The sequence below is a fragment of the Plecotus auritus genome, assembly GCF_963455305.1.
Source record: "Plecotus auritus genome assembly, chromosome: 2".
In the NCBI taxonomy this organism is placed as follows: Eukaryota; Metazoa; Chordata; class Mammalia; order Chiroptera; family Vespertilionidae; genus Plecotus; species Plecotus auritus.
In genome coordinates, this window is record NC_137771.1 from 14177377 (window position 1) to 14196928 (window position 19552).

A 19552-nucleotide genomic window follows, 5' to 3' on the forward strand; every position below is an offset into this window, starting at 1 on the left:
TATGATACATCCAGACAATGGAATACTACTCAGTGCTAAAAAGAAATGAGCTGTCCAGCCATAAAAGACGTGGAGGAAATTTACATGCATACTGCTCAGTGAGAGAGGCCAATCAGAAAAGGCTGCATACTGTGTGATTCCAACTCTATGACATTCTGGAAAAGGCAAAACTATGGAAGCAGTGAAAAGATCAGTGGTTGCCAGAGTTAAGTGGGGACGGAGGGATGAATAGGCAAAGCATACAGGATATTTAGGGCAGTGAAAATACTCTGTATGATACTAAAATAGTGGACTCATGTCATTATACATTTGACCAAACCCACAGAGTGAACCCTAATGTAAACTGAACTTTGGGTGATAATGATGTGTCAATGTAGGTTCATCAGTTGTAACAAATACACCATTCTAGTGAGTGGGAAATATTTTTTAATATATTTTGTGATTTTTTACAGAGAGGAAGGGAGAGGGAGAGAGAGTTAGAAACATCAATGAGAGAGAAACATCAATCAGCTGCCTCCTGCACACACCCTTACTGGGGATGTGCCCGCAACCAAGGTACATGCCCTTGACCAGAATCGAACCTGGGACCCTTGAGTCCGCAGGCCGGCGCTCTACCCACTTAGCCAAACCGGTTAGGGCTCTAGTGGGAAATATTGATAATGAGGGAGGTTATGCATGTGCGGGGACAGAACTTCACAAAAATTAGTATGGCTAAAATTTTGCAAAAATGTGAAGCAAGAGAACCATCACATATTGCTGCTGGAAACGTAAAATGGTATAAGAGCTTTGGAAAACTGCCTGGCAAACACACCTTGATATTTAACCAAGAGAAATGGAAGCATGTATTTACAGAGTTATACAGGCATGCTTTTTTTGTGTTTGTTTATTTGTGTGTGTGTTTTTTAGGAATGCTGTTTTTAATAACAGCCACAATGGAAACAACCCAAATGTCCATCCACAGGTGAATGGATAAACAAATTGGGATATATCCCTTGAATGGACTACTATTGCTCCGCAATAAAAAGGAACAAACTACTGATGCACACAAAGATATGCATGAACCTCCACACATCATGCTGAGCAAAAGAAAACAGACACAAAGGACTACACTGTATGATCCCATTCATATGAAATTCTATAAAAGGCAAAACTAATCTAGAGTGACAGAAAGATCAGTGGTTGCCTGGAGCTGGGTACAGGGGAGAGGACTAACTGCAAATCAGTAGGAAGGACGTTTGGGGGGCGATGGGAATGTTCTGAATCTTGATGGTGCTGGTGAGTATACATACTTGTAAAAATCACCAAACTATAGCCTGATATTGTGTGCATTTCATTTTATGTAAATTGTAACGCCGGTTGATTTTTTTTAAAGACAAAACACAAGCCCATATTTTGTCTTAGATTCAACAGACACAAAAGTAAAGTACTTTGTCAGCGTGCCGTTAAAAGTATGTAAGTGCTTTAATCTAAGTTTCTGTACTTAGCTCTTCCTCTCCCGTGGATAAGGAATAGTTCGCAACCCGGCTGTGGTCCGGGGCCCACACTCTGAGTTGCGGGGGCCTACCCCGCTTTGTCAACTACCTGGGTTCTGCTGGAGGGCGAGGCGGGAGGCTCCGGCCTCGCGTCACTGGGTCTTGAGGACGGGCTTGCGCAGCAGCCGCAGCACCCGGTACGTGTTAAGACCGGGAACGTCGAAGCCCGGGGACAGCCCGTGGCGGTCCAGGGGGTAGAAGTGGACGAGCTGCCCATGCTGGGCCTCGAGAGAGAGCCAGGCGTCGCCGAGCGGCAGCGCGCACGGGAACTCGCGGGCCACGTGCAGCTGGAAGACGCGGCCGCGCACGTGGCGCAGCGCCAGCGTCCGGAACGCGGGAGGCACCAGCGCCTCCACGCGGGGCCCGAACTGGCGCAGGCGCAGCTCGCCCGCCGGCCCGGCGCGCACCTCGTAGAAGGTCCGGTTGGCGAAGGTGAAGTAGCCGGCGAACGGGCGCGCGCTGGGGGGCGGGGCGGGGCTGCGCTCGGCCTCCCGCAGGGCCCGCTCCAGAGCCGGCAGGAGCACGTCGTAGGCCCGCGCCACCAGGTCGGGCCCGGGGGGCCGCGGCCCGGCCAGCAGCAGCACGAAGCCCAGTTGCAGCGGCGGCACCAGGGAGAAGGTGGCGGCGTAGCCGTCCAAGTCGCCGTCCTTGCGCACCACGCGGTAGCCCCTCTGCGCGTGGAACTCCCAAGGGGTGCCGGTCTCGTTGGCGAAGTAGGCGCCGGGGCAGGCCAGCAGCGGCGCCAGCAGCGTCTTCGCCGCGTCGGGCCGCAGGAGCCGCTGGGGCCCGCTGCCCAGGAGCGCCATGGCCAGCTTGGCCAGGTCGGCGGGGGTGGAGTACATCTGGCCAGACGGGCGGTACCAGCCCAGGTCGTAGAGCGGTGCCGGCCGGCCGCTGCCGTAGAAGCCAGCCGCCAAGCGGGCGCGCACCAAAGGGGTGAGGTCGAAGCCGGTGTCTGCCATTTCCAGCGGCTCTAGCACGTTCTCGGAGATCCAGCGCTGGTAGTCACCCTGAGCCGTGTGGGCTGCCAGGACGTGCGCCAGAAGCGAGAAGGCCAGGGTGCTGTAATGGCACCTGGAACGGGAGGTGTGGAAACTGGGGGTCAGCCCATGATGAACATTTCCAGGCCCTAAGTAGCCCCTTCCGACCTGCTCAGACTGTCTGAAATGCCACCAGAGTTTCATAGGACTGGATCGGTCAGGGAAGGAACCTGCTTCACTGCATCCCAGATGGTCAGACCCATCAGAGACTACAGATCACTAATTCTACATCTGGGAAGAGGAAGGAAGGCCCAGAGAGGGGCAGGGACTTGTCCAGGGTCACACAGCAGGTAGGAGGAGAGCTGGGCTGGGCAAGTAGTAAAGCAAATCTTATTGGTCCTTTACATCTTAGTATGATTTACTTTAGCAAACAGAAAACTAGAGTCTTAGACTGTTGTGGGGCGGGGGGGGGGGGCGGGAGGGCAGGTGGAATTATAGCGATCATGTGGTTCAAGGATAAGAAACAGTGGGCAGGATTTCCCCTCCCTTCTCCCCAGCTATGGCAGACACCAGCAGTCGGTAAGAGGTCTCTCTTCTTTCCCAGAGAAGGTGCAATTTCAAAAAGGCACAGACAGATGAAAATCCACAAATCCTTTTAGACATTCCTGAACTCTAGCCTAACCTCCCTTAATTTTTTATGTTTTTTATTGATTTTAGAGAGAAGAAGGAGGAAGAGTGAGAAAAAGAGAAACATCAATGTGAGAAACATCCATTGGTTGCCTTCCATATGCATCCTGTCAGGGACTGAACAAACTGGGTATGTGCCCTGACCGGGGATCAAACCTGCCACCTTTTGGGGTACAGGACAACACTCCAACTGAGCTACATGGGCTAGGGCCTGACTTCCCTTTTCTACAGATGAGGAAAGTGAGGTTCCAAGGGGCTAAGTGCCTCCTCCAAGGCCTCATGGCAAGTTAGTGGCACAGCTGAAAGGAGGACTCCAGCACGCAGATGCCGGAGCATCACCTGGGTCCTTTCTTCCTCGGGGAAGTGGGGCCTGAGGTTCAGCAGTTGGAGAAACAGGGCATCTTTTTCCAAAAAAGGCCAACAGGCCTGGAAGGGTGCCTCTGAGGCAGGGGAGTGCCAGCTGTCCTCTGTCCAGCCCCTCGCTCCCTGAGCTGGCCTTCTCTGTTCAGTGGCCACCCCAGCTATCCACTCCCATCAGTATCCCATTTATTTCCATGATGGCACTTGACAAAATCTCTAATTATCTTGTTTATCTGTTGTTCACTGATAAGAATGCTCACTGTTGACTCACAAGAATGCAAACTCCATGAAGAGGAACCTTGTTACTAGTAAATTTATTTGCTTCTGTATCTCAGTTTAGCACTTTCCGGGCACAGAGTAGGTGCTCAATAAATGTTGAGTTGATGAGTGGAAAGAACTCAAGGTTCAAACAGCACCTGCCTTGCTGTAACACCCCTCTCTAGGCCTCAGTCTTTCCAGTTTTGGAATAGGGGTTGTATTCAGTGACCCCGAGGTCTCTTCAGGTTCTGACCCCCCAGGACGAGAGGATGCAGTCTCTCTGGGGGCGGGGGCAGAGGGGGGGAGTATCTTGAGGAGGTTCCTAACTTTGGCAGAGCATCAAGGCACACTCCTCACCTGGTTCCCGGGTCCGCTACCAGCACATCATCCTTGAGCAGGCTCAGGGCCTCCTGGGTGCTGCCTCTCCACAGCAGCGAAGTGGATCGCAGCCTTCGGGGCAGCCCTGGGGAGGAGCAGTGGTCAGACCTGCTGAGCTAGCTGAGGGTGGATGCGGGGTCATTGGGTGCACTGCCCCCCTCCCCACCTTCCATGGGTTGAAAGGTAACAACAACAAAATCACCTGAAAAACAAAAATAGTCCAGCATGGATTCTAATCCTGCTTGTGTTTTAGTGGGAAAGCCACTTAACCTCTCAAGCCCCAGTCCCCTCACCTGTAATGTGAGGCACATAATTCCTCTATCGAGGGGATGATGTGAGGATTAGGTAAAATAAAATGCTTAGCATGGTGTCTGGTCATAGTAACTGCTCAAAAAAAATAATTAGCATCAACTCTAGCAGTTTGATTCCATAAAATTCTTGAGATCAGTGGCCAAACAGCTTTGGACTTATCTAACCATTTGGACTTTTCTGTTTATTAGCTGTGACAACTATTGGAAGAACCACAGGGTTTGGGTTCTCTCCACCCATCCATTCAATAATGGCTTTCCAGCTTCTGGTATTTTTGTTTTGTTTTGTTTTGTTTTGTTTTAAATATATTTTATTGATTTTTTTACTGAGAGGAAGGGAGAGGGATAGAGAGTTAGAAACATTGATGAGAGAGAAACATCCATCAGCTGCCTCCTGCACACCCCCTACTGGGGATGTGCCCGCAACCAAGGTACATGCCCTTGACCGGAATCGAACCTGGGACCTTTCAGTCCGCAGGCTGACGCTCTATCCACTGAGCCAAACCAGTTTCGGCTCCAGCTTCTGTTTTGTGCCAACAACTGTTCTGGGTCCTGGGGAATCAGTAATGAACAAAGTCCCTGCCTATGTGGAATCAGTGGAGGGGCCAGACAAGCAAATACATATTCATGCTCCAGAGAAAAATAATTTGGTCAGACGAAGGCATTGCAGAGGTGATCCTTGAGCAGGTGAGACCTGGAGAAGGTGAGAGAGAGCGCCATTCTTTTCTGTAAGAATGTCTCGGGCAGAGGGAACAGCAAGTGCAAAGGCCCAAAGGCAGGAAGGTCTTGGAAAGTTTGAGGAATAGCATGGCACAGCCGGTGTGGCTGGAGAGGAGTGAGAATGGGGAGACTTTGGCCAGTTCAGGAAACAGCAGCAGCCTGACGGGAGGAGAATCTGCTTCTCAGATCCCCCCACCTGAATTATTTGGGGCTAAGCAAGGTAAGTTCAAAACCATTCACCTGAGAGCTGGCTGGCCATCCTTCGGAGGGTGACGGGCGAAGGCCTTGGGGCTGGGCCCACCTCCTCCAGGCCATCCATCAGGCTCTGTTGTTTGGGAGCTGATGCCATGCCCAGCGGGTTGTTAATAGTGAAGGAGCTGGCATAGCGCTCCAGAGGGTCATCTAGAGAGGCTACGACACCCTCCTCCCACAGGCGGTACAGCATGAGGACTGGAAAGATCTTGGAGACACTAGAGATCCTAGACAATGTTGGGGACACAAGGGTGCAGAGAGCATACTCTTGGCCCCACAATCCATCTCTACCCTGCACCCCGGCCTCCAACTTTCTAGTATTCTAGGAAAGCACTGAATCCACTTTATTTAATGTCTCAGATGAAAGTCCACCAGCCTCTGTACAACTGGCTTTGGGATGCTTGAGAATATACCAGAGGCAGCAGGGCCGGGCTGGATGGACATTCCTGAGTATCTGCCCAATGGCAGGCCTTCCCCCAGGCCCTTCCCACTGTGGACAGACCTGGTTGGGTCATACCTCTGCCTCTCACTGGCTAAGTGGTCTTGGGCAAGTACTAGACTTTCTGGGATTCGGCTTCCTTGTCCGTTTCACAGGTTGTAGAGAGGATTGAACAAGAACATGCTCGTTAAGTGTTTGGCAAGATACCTGGCAGGTGGTAAGTGCTCAGTAAGTGACAGAAAGTGTAATTATTGTCCCCATACTTGGCCCGTAGCAGGTGCAGTGTGAATGGAACTCCTGCAATCCTCACAGCATCTCTGGGAGTAGATGGTTCACTTTGCATTGTAAGCTTTAAGGATCCTGCAGGCAGCGCCTAGGAGGGGATGTGTGCAGCAGAATGTCCCCAGGGACTTGCATCTGGGCCACTGCTGCCGATTGACAGGGACCGGGGCCAAGAGCCCAGGACCTGGTTATGGTTCCATTGTGGCACATGGACATGAGGGAGGCAGGGGACACAGGGAGCCTCTTGGAGTTAGGGAGGCTTGGGGCTAAGGGCTCTCCAGAAGCGATTCCTTCCTGACCTGTTACCTCTATGGTGTGATGTTGGGCACTCACTGGTCCTCTCTGGACTTCGGTCTCCTCATCTATAAAACTGTCAAGACTTAATAAGGGGCTTGGAAACCCCAGTCATGATTCTCTTGAGTTCCCCTACCTCCTAGGTCCTCCCTGTCCTCCCATCCCTCATTCCTCCACAGGACCCTGCAGGTCACCCGGCTGACCGGTACATGGTGTACTCATTGGGGGGGCCAGAAGCTGGGTCGGAGCCATTCTTCTTCCCGAAGTTCCCAGTCCAGAGCACGGTGTCATTGTGGATGACAACTGCAGACATGGCCGCCAGCCCTGGGGCAGACAGTGCCTGGTGCAGGATCCTCTCCACCTTGCAGGAGAAGAGCAGGAGGCTCAGAGTGTGGGTGCAGAGACACACCCCACTTGTCATCTACACACCCTGCCCATGCCCACACCACACCCTGCACACAGGTCGCCTTTCCCGGCTCCCCTTCACTCTCCACACCCCCCCCCCCCCGCCCCAGTCGCTGGAGGGGAGCCCAGTGAGCCTCCAGACTTTGGGCTCTCATACCATGGGCCCCCACTCTGGCTGCAATCAGAGCAGCTCCCCTAGAATCTGTTTTATGTGTGGGGATTCCTCATGAGATTTTTGTTCAAAGAAACATTTCCTTGGCAAAACGTAAAAGGATGGGAGTGGACAAAACTATTGATCTAGTCAAACCTTTGTCTTATGCCCTAGAACAGTGATTTTTTCAGCCCGTGCGCCACAAGTATTTTAAAAATATGCAATAGCTCCAAAAAATAAAATATGCAGTATCTGACTATTTAGTCAGGGACGCTGACCTCTTTTCCCTTAGATTGTCAAATAAAAAATGACAACAGCCAATACAACAATAGTCATGCGGTGTGAATGACTCAAAATTTATACCTATTTTTTTTTTTTTTGTCAGACAAAAAAAAAGAAATTGTTTTCGGTATGCCACACAATTTTAGTGATTAGTTTATGTGTGCCATGAGATAAGAAAGGTTGAAACTCACTACCCTAGAAAACCTCCAGTAGGCCTAGTCTGACCCCCTAGTGTTGGAGAATTCACTATTTCTAGAAGGCCCCAAAGTTCTCTATTGAACATATATTGAAAATGCCTCATTCTTTGCAATGACGAAGTGTAATGATGATGACAACAGCTAACGTATACTGGACATTTAGAATGTGCCAGGCACAGTATAAAGTGACTCTCATACATTGTCTCATTTAATCCTCACAATAAGTCAGTGCTAATTTCTCCCCATTTTACAGATGAGAGAACTGAGTCTATGAGATATGAAAGTGACTTGCTCAAGTGACTAATGGTTCGTGGAATCAGAGTTAGAATCCCATGCTAAGTCCAGCCCCTGTTCTTAATTAACTGCCTTGCTGAGTGATTTTGCATATCCTGAGTTGAGCTCTGTCTACCTGTAGCTTCCACCCCTGCCCTAGCTTTGCGTCTCTAAATCTGCTTCCTCCCCTATTGATAGTGATTCACAAGGTATTCTGATAAAGAGGTTAGCACATACTAAGGGCTCACTACATGGCAGCCATGGGGTTCATGGTTGCTTTTTCATTAATTACTATGACCCCCCCACACCCCGAGAGCCACATGGCACCCTTCTGCTCCCTCTCTTTCACAAAAGCCTCTCATGTGTTTGCAGACAGTGAGTGTGCCTCTCTGCACTGGCCTGCATCTTCTCTCACGTGGAATCATCTGCCTCCTTCCCTTCAGCTGTTTCTCCGATGACAGTTTCAAATCCCTCCACCATGCTGCTGCTCTTACCTCTCAGATCATGTTTCATTTGTCTGCATGCCTCCTGAGGTGAGTGCCCCAAGTGGGTGGGGTCTGACTGGCACAGACTAGAGCCAGCTGACAACCCCCTCTACTGTTAGGCCATCCTCAGTGGTAAAAGTTATATTGTGGGGGGTGTTTTGTTTTAATTATTTTGCAGTGGCCTCTGTGATACGGGCTCTGTCATCCTCTCCAGTCTCATCTTTCTCCCTCCACCCATGGCCCCACCAGACTGAATTGCCTCATAGTTCTTTGTATGTGCCTTGTACTTACTCTGCTGACTCTGGGTCTTGGCACATGCTGTTCCCTCTACCTGGAGCACACCTCCACCCCCACCCCCCCACCACCACCATCACCACCAAGCTCCTTTATTATTCACATGTCCATCAGTTGGGTATCTCCTATTGTTCACATCTCAGCTTAGACACCACTTCCTCCAGAAGCCTTCCCTGACCCCAAAGTCAATTCCTTTGTGCCCCCACCACAGTCCCCTAAACTTTCCCTGTCCTCACTCTTACCCCTGTGTTATCAATGTTTATTATCTTGACTGTTCCTTCATTCCCAGATTAGCAGGTTCTTAGGAACAGGACAGTGTCTTCTTTCTGCCATGTCCCTGGTGTCTAGCTCAGAGTCAGTGCTCAAAAATTACATGACGAATGAATGTCACTTCCAGTGCAGAGAGTGGCCCTCCCCTTTATCACTCAGGCCTGGCACACACCCTCCTGGGTCATACTGACCTTTTCCAGGGCCTCCTTCAACACGGGGAGAGGGTGTGCCAGGGGCACAGGCTCAGGGTGCTGGGGGCACATCCTCCCAGGGGCAGAGGGCGCTTCTGGTCCCAAGGAACCTGCCGGGAATATCACATGGTGAGAAGGAAATAGCCATCAGGATAGGAGTCTAGAGGTCATCCTAGAAGAGATGGGAAGGTGGCAGCAAGGCCAGAGCCATACCTTGGGGCCAACCCTCCCAGCTGGCAACAGCCTCACCAGGAGGATCAGGGTGCAGAGACCATCCATGGGTATCAAGGAGCAAAGAGCAGAGTGTGCCTGGAGGAGAGGGGACAGTTCCACGCACGCCACCTGCAGGTTGGCCTTCAAGATATCAATGATGCCACAGTTCCCGGTGGCAGCCCTTCTTTCTCGCACGCCCACCTTCCTCCCTCTGTGTGATCAGCAGACTTAGACAAGTTCCTGCTCCTCGGGGCAGGCTGAGCCATGTGCTGTCTGTCTCTCTTTCCCCAGTTCTGATTATATGTTTGGGTGGGGAAGTGGACTTGGGGCTCCACTTCGGCATCAGGCCTAAACCACAGGGAGAACTCAGTCTATCACCGCAGCCATGCGTCCGGGCATGGGGGACTCATGTCTCGTTCTGCTTTGGTCTGGCTGCATGGCTTCCTTGGAACCTCGGGGAAGAGGGTGTGGGCCTTGGCAGGGCAGGACTCCGTCTGGGAGAGCATCCCAATGGCCCCCAGACCTCCCCTCGTCCTCTGAAGAGCGGTGTGGAGCGGTGAGGGTACAGCACCTTGAGGAGCTGCACCCTTTCCAAGTCCTTCCTGAGACTGCCCAGAACCGAGACAAGATTGGAGGTTCACTGTGGCCATAAATTCTTTTAGCGCCTCCCAACTCTAGACTCTGGCTGGCGTTGTGACTTCCTTTGGCCAAAAGGATGAGGTGGAATTGATCATTGATCCTGGGCCTTCCCAGAATTAGGCCTTAATGCGCCTTTGCTCCCTGGGAATACTGCCCCCTCCTGGACAAGCCTGGGATAGCGGTCTTGAGAGGGAGAATCCACATGGAGGGAGAGATCCAGCTCTCCCACTGCATTCAAGAGAGAGCTCAGATTAGACCAGCAGCAGAACTGCCAGCCAGCCCACGGACTAATAGAAAGAATGAATCACTTCGTTTGAAGCCAGCAAGTTTGGGGTTGGCATTAGGATCCTCATTTTATACACAAAGGCGTCAAGGCACGGAGAGGTCATATGACTGGCCCCAAGATGCACAGAGGCCAGAGCTTCTGAGTCTAAATCTTACGATGCCCTCGGGTCAGGAGTGGCAGCTCAGAGCCCACAAGGACCCACGGGGGCGGGAGAAACTCGAGGATGTCTCTGCACTCACCGGTCTTCAGCTTGGGGAGGTAGTACTGCCACAGGAAGCAGCCGGTCATGAGCACAGAGAGCAGAAAGAAGAAGCTGCAGGAAGCTGGGAAAAGCCACTTCTTTTTTACTTTCAGCTGGCCGAGCCGCCAGCCAGCCTGGAATGGGGAAGACACAGGGCACGGCTCCCATGGGAGTCAGCCAGAGGGAAGAAAGAGAGGGACCCTACCCTGGCCCCTTCTATACCTTAAGTTCACCCAGACATAATGGAAGTCCACAGGGAAGTTCCAATATATATATATATATACATTTCACACCTGGGAAACCAAGGTCCTTCCCAGTATGACCCGTTCAACAGCTCCACCATGCATGTACCTCTGCACCTCTGCGCCTTTGCATAGCCTGTTCCTTCTGCTGGGCATACTGTCTCTCTCCTGTATATTTAGTGATACATCTCCTCCATGAGACCTTCTGCAACTCCCTTCACCCAGGTCCCCTCCAAGGCACTTGGGACAAGCCTGTTATGGTGCAAATCCAAGTCTCTCCCTAGTACAGTAGTTGTTCGACTACTTCTAGCCGATTTACCTAATGGAGGTGGAATTCTCCAAAGATTTAATCTCCTTCCCTTTCCCCAAATGAAACACCCATTCTGATCTTCATGTTTGTCATCATGCATGCTTTTATTCTTTGTGTTTATGCGTCCATCAAGAGCATGTAGTATTGTTTTGCACATTTTTAAACTTACACGAATATTATCCTACTGTATTCTCCTCCTGCACTTGATATTTTTCCACTTTGATACATATAGTTCTGGATTATTCATTTCAACTTCTGTCGAGTATGCTGCTATATGAGTATACTTCATAGTGGAATAGAGTATGGAGATGGGCCAGGCTTCCTTAAAAACGTGACCATTTTATACATTCGAGGTGGGAGCACTATGGGTAGGAGTGAAATTTCTGGGTGGTAACGTATGGCCATCTTCAGCTTAACCATATTCTCTCCTGCACTCTCCAAAGTTGTTCCAATTTACACTCCACCACCAGTGATTCTCATTGCTACCTTTCATTTGCATTTTCTCTATTGCTAATAAGGTTGAACGCCTTTTCATGTGTTTGCTATTTATATTTGGATTTGCTTTTATGTGAATGGATTGTTTTTATCCTTTGCCTATTTTTTTTCTATTCAATTTTCTTCACTTAGAGCTCTTTATAAGTTCTAGATACTTATGCTTATAGCATGTCTTTTCATGTTACGTTTATGGTAACTTTTGTTGAGAGGCAGGATAGTGTAGGGGTGAATCTGTGGCCACTTTCACACAAAAACTGATCTTGAATCTCAGTTTAACCACTTCCTGGCTGTGTGAACTTAAGGAAGTCACTCAACCTCTCTGTGCTTCTGCTTCCTGACCTGTAAAATAAAGATGATAATGGCCCTTGCCTCATAAATTTGTAAGGATTAAATGAGTTAATATATATAAAGTACATCTTGTCTGACACATTATAAGACCTATTAACTGTTATTCTTGAAGAGAGGGCTTTTGCAATGGTTTTGGTTGTTGCCAATCAAATTTATCAACACTGCCTTTTTTGTTTTCTGTGTGTGTGTGTGTGTGTGTGTGTGTGTTTGCTTAAGAAATCCTTTTCAGCCGAAACCGGTTTGGCTCAGTGAATAGAGCGTCGGCCTGCGGACTGAAGGGTCCCATGTTCGATTCCGGTCAGGGGCATGTACCTGGGTTGCAGACACATCCCCAGTGGGAGGTGTGCAGGAGGCAGCTGATCGATGTTTCTCTCTCATCGATGTTTCTAGCTCTCTATCCCTCTCCCTTCCTCTCTGTAAAATATCAATAAAATATATTTTTTTTTAAAAAAGAAATCCTTTTCACAGAGGTCTTAAATATAGATTTCTATACTTTCACACAAAAACATGTTTGGTTATAGTGTAAGGAAAGGATTTCATTTTTTTTGTTTTTCATACGAATAATCAGTCATCTCAGCACCAACTTGTCCCCCACTGGCTTGTATACTGTCTCTGAAACATACAAGTGTCTGCACATACTGGCACCTGTTTTCTAGGCTGTTTCATTTAGCGTCTCACTGAGTTTCTAGTCCATCCCTCCCTGTCAGTCCTCCCCTCTCTTCCATAACAAGGGCTGTTTCCTTACTATGTGCCAGGTGCTGCCCTACAGGAAACAATCTGGCCAGAGAGGTTTTCCCTGCTCTGACCCTGATCAACTCCATGGACCGTTCCTGCCTCTCCTCCCCTTTGCACCTTGGTGCTCCCACAGCTTGCAGTGCTCCCCTCTGTGCCTTTGCACCTGCCCTTCCCTCTGGCTGCCCTTTTCCACTGGACAAACGTGGGAAAGCCCATGACAGCTGTGAAGCCTCCTCATTCTCCCCCAGGGTCCTCTCCTCTCTGTGCACTCGTCACTGCATTGTTACAGGAACCTGCCCTGGTTACTCCTGGCTTCTCTGGCCCCGACCAGGTGGCTAGTGTCTCCAGTACCAAGATCATTCCTTCGGGGCTTTTATGCCTACAACACCTGGCACTCCACCTGGCACTGGCACATTCTCAGGAAATGTGTTTTGAACTTTACATCGTCCTGCAAGTTGAAAGACTTAGTTCACATCTTAGCTCCACTTCCTGAGTCAGTTTTAATTCTGGGCACATCCCTTCCCCTCTTGGGGCCTCCATTTCTTCAACTGCTGGAGAGGGCTGGGCTATTTGTAAAGAGGATACTGTACATCTAGAAATCCCATTTGATTTCAGAAGTATCTCCCAGCTCTAGAAGGTAGTACTCATACTGAAGCCATTCTTTATTCATAATCTCCGAAGACTGGAAACAACCTACATGTCTTTCCACTGGTGAATGGATACACAAAATTGTGGTACATCCATGCAATGGGATGTGACTCAGCTAAGTACAGGAAAGCACTACTGATGAACGCAGTGATGTGGATGAAGCTCAAATGCAATATGCAATAAGCCAGACTCAAAAGCTACAGATGATATCACTCCACTTGCACAACATTCTGAGAAAGGCACAGCTATGGGGACAGAAGACAGCTCCGTGGCTGCCTGGGGTAGGGATGGGGTAGACCACAAAGAGCAGAAAGGCGTTTGGGAAGTGATGGAGCTCATCCTATATCTTGAAATGGTGGTGGTTATAGGACTGTATGTATTTGTCAAAATTCAGAGAGCTGCACACTGAAAAAGTGGATTTTAGTGCATGTAAACTATGCCTCAGTGTTTTTTTAAAATAAAGCCGTTAAAGATCCCAGGTAGGATGTCTCTACCTGGGTGTCGCAGGTTTCTGTGAGAGGGAAGTTTGAGAGTGCTCCCCTTTGAGCATGAGCAAAGGGCCACGGGGGCGGGGCCAGTGAGGGCGCCCTGGTGGGAGGGCTGCCAGTCCCCTTAACAGGCACCAATGGCTCCACGTGTTCAGGTGAAGAATGAAGTGGTCATGGGCAGCAGATGATGGCGCTGGGATTGTCGCTCTGTGCGGTGCACCACCCCACCCTCTGCACCCCCAACTTGTAGCCCTCCTCTGGGGCCCAGCCTCATCTCACGTCTGTCTCCAATCTCGGGATTTATTCCCATAGACCCAAAAGTGCAGCCAGTATCTCTAAGCTGCTGACATGTGGACTTGCAATAGCCACTAGGAATCTCTCCCCTCTCCCATCGCTGGGGTGTGTGTGGGGGGTGGGGAGGGGGGGATTGGGAGGGGGGGAGGGGAGCTCAGGAAGAGCCAGGCTCTCCCAGCCCCCACCCATAACACAGCAACCCCAGCTCCTTCCCTGGTGGTCTCCAGCCCACAGACCCTCACCTCCTCCTCCTTCTCACTGCCCACTCTGGGACAGCCCTTCCTGTCCAGTCATACATTCAGAAACAATCCCCAAGAGCAAACTGTGTGCTGGGCACTCTGCTACCTCCTGAGGCTCAGTGCCTTGGGCCAGCATCTGTCCCCTGTGGAGCCAGCGGGACGGTGGAGCGGTCAGACACAGGCTCTGGGCCCAGGCGAGCACGACTTGATTCCGGTTCTGCCCTTACTACCTTTGGACAAAGGGCTTCACCTCTTTGAGTCGCAGTTTTCTCGTCTGCGTAATGGGAACGGCCTTTGTCCTACACCCCAGAGAATCTAGGTAAGGGTAAAGGAGACGATGCTGAAAGCCGCTCACCGGTGGGTAGCTAGTGTTGTTATGATAATTTCCCTGGGAGACAGATGTGCACAGATCATGGGCACAGAGCTCTGGGGCCTCCAAGGGACCTGTGAGTTCAGCCTTGGGGCGGGGACAACGGGAAGGAAAGCTCCACTGAGCAGGGAGTTGGGGATGAGTTGAGGGCACTCCGATCAGAGGCCTGGAGATGTGAAAAGGAAGAGAAGCCATTTTGGTTTTGAGAACTCGATGAGCTAATAGGCTTAAAGCACTCAAAGTGTCCTGGCCAGGGGTGCACAGTCTAGGAATGTGGGTGATGACGATAAAGGTGCTGAGGCCGATCTAGGCTCATATTTGAAGCAAACCTCGTGGGGCAATGCCTCACCTGGGTCTTCATTCTCTCCAAAGCGTGGAAGGTCCCAGCTGGCTGAGGATTCAGGTCCACAGCCCAGGAGACACTGTGAGTGGGAAGTTCAGTCACAGGAGTGAAGGCAGAGAGAGAGATGGCAGGGGGGTGGGGCTGGAAAGAGAGGAAGGGGACAGAGAAATGCTAGGAGGAGAAGTGGGCAAAGCAAGCCCTCCCCTTCATGAAGCCCCACCTCAAAGGCAAGGGGAGGCCAGCTCAGAAACCCTGTGAGGGTGACCAGCTATCTGGTCTGCCCAGGTCTGTCCTGACTTTTAGCATTGAACATCCCAAATTTCTCAGTCCCAACCGGAAAAGTCAGTCACACACACACACACACACACCACACACATACACCACACACACACACACATCCAAACACACACACACACACACACACACACACACACACACCACACACACACACACCCCTGACAGACCCCCAGGGTGCCTAGCCCCAACTCACCCTCTCTGGAAGGCTCAGGAAGGGCAGGGCAGTTCAGGCCCCACCATGGCTGGCCAGTGCCTCTCGGGGTCCCAGTGTTCCAGGGACAGGACTGTTCCCTGGGCTCTGAGCCGCAAGCTTCACCCAGGCTCCCCAGGGGCTGGCAGACGTGGTGCCCGATTTCCCCAGCACTAAGCCCTCTGTGCCCTCGGCCATGGGGATTAGTTCCTGGGGTCCCCCGGGCAGCCAGTGGGGAGGGGGGAACATCTGTCAGGGAGGCTGGCAGCACCACGTGACCCACGATGCTCCAGGCTGGCGAGAGAAGAAACAGTCTGTGCAGAAAGCCTTTGTCAAACCCAATATAAAAGAGACGATGGAGGGCTGCCAGGACACAGCCCACCCACCGGCCGCCCAGCCGCAGCCACCCACCCCCCGCACCAGCTCCTCCACCACCTCTGAGGAACTGAGTCTCCAAGGAACGCAGTTTGGAGACCACTGGGGCCAGCCTAGTACTTTTGTTTCATTTATTTTTTTATTAATTGGTTTTGAGAGAGAGAGAAACATTGCTTGTTGTCCGCTTATTTATGCACTCATTGTTTGCTCTTTGTATGTGCCCTAACCAGGGATCAATTCAAAACCTTGGCATATCAAGACAACATTCTAACCAACCGAGCTGCCGGGCCTGGGCAAGCCTCATTGTTAAACATTCGGATAACTCGGTTCAAATTCCAATTCTGTCCCTGCCTGTGTGGCCTTGGGTAAGTCATGCCTTCTTTGTTTTTCATCTATAAAATGGAGATAAGCCCTAGACCATTTTCCTCAGTGGAACCTGAAGGGTCACAGGTTCAATTCTGGTCAAGGGAGCTTGCAGGAATTGATGTGTCTCTCACATCGATGTTTCTCTCGGTGTGTCTTTCCCCCTCCCTTTCACTCACTTAAAAAAAAAATCAATGGGGTCGGCCTTGGAGCGAGGTGAACGCGCGCGGACCCCGCACCGGTCGCGGACCCGCCATGGGCCCGCCCAACCCCGGGCTCCGCGCCGCGCGAGTACCATCCTAAAGCCAGAATTGAAGCTACAAGATGGCTGATCAGGACCCTGGGGGCATCAGCCCCCTCCAACAGATGGTGGCCTCAGGTGCCGGGGCTGTGGTCACCTCCATCTTCATGACCCCCCTGGACGTGGTGAAGGTCCGCCTGCAGTCTCAGCGTCCCTCAGTGACCAGCAAACTGATGCCTCCCTCCAGACTCTGGAGTCTCTCTTACACCAAATGGAAGTGCCTCCTCTACTGCAATGGTGTTCTGGAACCCCTGTACCTGTGCCCAAATGGTGCCCGCTGTGCCACCTGGTTTCAGGACCCCACTCGCTTCACTGGCACTATGGATGCCTTTGTGAAGATTGTGAGACACGAGGGCACCAGGACCCTGTGGAGTGGCCTCCCAGCCACCCTGGTGATGACTGTGCCAGCAACCGCCATCTACTTCACGGCCTATGACCAACTCAAGGCCTTCCTGTGTGGTCGAGCCCTGACCTCTGACTTCTATGCACCCATGGTGGCTGGTGCATTGGCCCGCTTGGGCACCGTGACTGTGATAAGCCCCCTAGAACTGGTACGGACAAAGCTGCAGGCTCAGCATGTGTCATACCGGGAGTTGGGTGCCTGTGTTCGAACCTCCGTAGCTCAGGGCGGCTGGCGCTCACTGTGGCTGGGCTAGGGCCCCACTGCTCTTCGGGATGTGCCCTTTTCAGCCCTGTATTGGTTCAACTATGAGCTGGTAAAGAGCTGGCTGAGTGGGCGCAGGCCAAAGGACCAGACATCAGTGGGCATCAGCTTTGTGGCTGGTGGCATCTCAGGAACGGTGGCTGCCATCCTGACTCTACCCTTCAATGTGGTGAAGACGCAACGCCAGGTTGCGCTGGGAGCCATGGAGGCTGTGAGAGTGTCACCTGTGCACGCCGACTCCACTTGGCTGCTGCTGCGGAGGATCCGGGCCGAGTCTGGCACCAGGGGACTCTGCAGACTTCCTCCCAAGGATCATCAAGGCCGCCCCCTCCTGTGCCATCATGATCAGCACATATGAGTTGGGCAAAAGCTTCGTTCAGAGGCTCAACCTGGAACAGCCTCTGAGCCAGTGAGAGGAACGAGGGGAATGAGGGCCCCATCTCTTCCTTGGATGGTGTGGGGCAGGAGGAGTCTGAGCCAAGTGCCTTGTCCTCAGGGGAAGGGGCCTCATTTTTTTCCTCTCAGCTCAGCCCCAAGGGTACCAGCCCATCCGTTGGGCCTGCCCAGGCCCCTATCAGACAGCTTTCTTCCTGCTGGTCCTCATCCCAAGCCCCGAGGATAATCACTTTTCCACCCAACCCCCCAAGTTCAAGACCAAATCTGTTCACACTTTCCTCCCCCTGCCCTCTCGCCCATTTTCCTGTGTTTGTTGTAGCTGGGCCTGCCTGCCCCCAAGGCCCATAGAACCCTGGACCTGGCCAGTCTGAACCCACTGCTGTTAATTCATTGAGTGTAAAGATGATGAATTAAAAAAAAAAAAATCAATGGTACCCAGCCGTGGTGGCTCAGTGATTGAGCGTCGACCTATGAACCAGGAGATCACAGTTCGATTCCCAGTCAGGACACATACCTGGGTTGCAGGCTTGATCCCCAATCATGCAGGAGGCAGCCAACCAATGATTCTCTCTCATCATTGATGTTTCTATCTCCATCTCCCTTCCTCTCTGAAATCAATAAATATAATTTTTTAAATATATTTTTATTGATTTCAGAGAGGAAGGGAGAGGAAGAGAGAGATAGAAACGTCAATGATGAGAGAGAATCATAGATCGGCTGCCTTCCGCACGTCCCCTACTGGCGGTTGAGCCCACAACCTGGGCATGTGCCCCTGACCGGAATTGAACCTGGGACCCTTTAGTCCGCAGGCCAATGCTCTATCCACTGAGCCAAACCAGCTAGGGCAGTGGTCGGCAAACTCATTAGTCAACAGAGCCAAATATCAATAGTACAACGATTGAAATTTCTTTTGAGAGCCAAATTTTTTAAACTTAAACTTCTTCTAATGCCACTTCTTCAAAATAGACTTGCTGAGGCCATGGTATTTTGTGGAAGAGCCACACTCAAGGGGCCAAAGAGCCACATGTGGCTCGCGAGCCGCAGTTTGCCGACCACGGAGCTAGGGCAATAAACATAATTTTTTAAATATATATTTTATTGATTTTTGCAGAGAGGAAGGGAGAGGGATAGAGAGTTAGAAACATCGATGAGAGAGAAACATCGATCAACTGCCTCCTGCACACCCCCTACTGGGGATGTGCCTGCAACCAAGGTACATGCCCTTGACCAGAGTCGAACCTGGGACCCTCAGTCCACAGGCCGATGCTCTATCCACTGAGCCAAACCAGTCAGGGCAACATAATTTTTTAAAAAGCTATAAAGGCAATGGGTATTTATGAGAAAGGGAAGGGGAAAATTACATCAGTAGAACGAAGACATTTCTGTTGGCGCAGATAATAGAACATGATAATGTTAATTCTAAACCATGTTTTTCATTTTCAGGCCACTAATCATCTGTCTAGTCATCATAACTGCTTTCCTATTATCATTGCAAATGTTCTTTTGCAAGGCATAAGGTTGCTTAGGTCCCATCCCAAGGTTATTGTGCCCTGTTTTTAACATTCCAAGGGCTGAGGTATAAGGCAGTTCCTCTGGATGGCAGCTCTGGCATTTTAAAGTGGCTCCATCCTATCTAATAAAAGAGTAATATGCAAACATCACTCCAACACACAAGGTGGCTGCCCCCATGTGGTCAAAGATCCTGCCCCCATGTGGACACAAGATGGCCACCACAAGATGGCCAGCAGGGGAGGGCAGTTGGGAGGAACCAGGCCTGCAAGGGAGGGCAGTTGTGGGCGATCAAGCCTGCAGGGGAGGGCAGTTAGGGGTGACCAGGCCGGCAGAGGAGGGAAGTTGGGGGTGACTGGGTCTGCAGGGAAGGGCAGTTGGGAGGGACTCAGGCCTGCAGGGGAGGGCAGTTAGGGGTGACCAGGCCTACAGGGGAAGGCAGTTAGGGGCAAACAGGCTGGCAGGGGAGCAGTTAGGCATCAATCAGGCTGGCAGGGGAGTGGTTAGGGGGTGATCAAGGCTGGCAGG

At 51.3% G+C, this 19552-nt stretch overlaps 1 protein-coding gene and 1 pseudogene across 2 annotated transcripts; one reads left to right on the plus strand and one right to left on the minus strand.

The window, feature by feature from the left end:
* Positions 1-1624: 1624 nt before the first annotated feature.
* On the minus strand, positions 1625-12633 carry LACTBL1 (lactamase beta like 1; the record flags this gene model as incomplete). Its single annotated transcript, XM_080657098.1, has 7 exons — positions 1625-2606; positions 4175-4280; positions 5464-5702; positions 6694-6851; positions 9039-9148; positions 10416-10551; positions 12619-12633. 7 exons carry the CDS (start codon positions 12631-12633, stop codon positions 1625-1627), a joined length of 1746 nt encoding a protein of 581 aa, XP_080513224.1.
* Positions 12634-16364: 3731 nt separating this feature from the next.
* LOC308242159 (mitochondrial glutathione transporter SLC25A39-like) lies at positions 16365-17560 on the plus strand (annotated as a pseudogene). The gene has a single exon. The product of its transcript is annotated as a mitochondrial glutathione transporter SLC25A39-like (transcript).
* The last annotated feature ends 1992 nt before the right edge of the window (positions 17561-19552 follow it).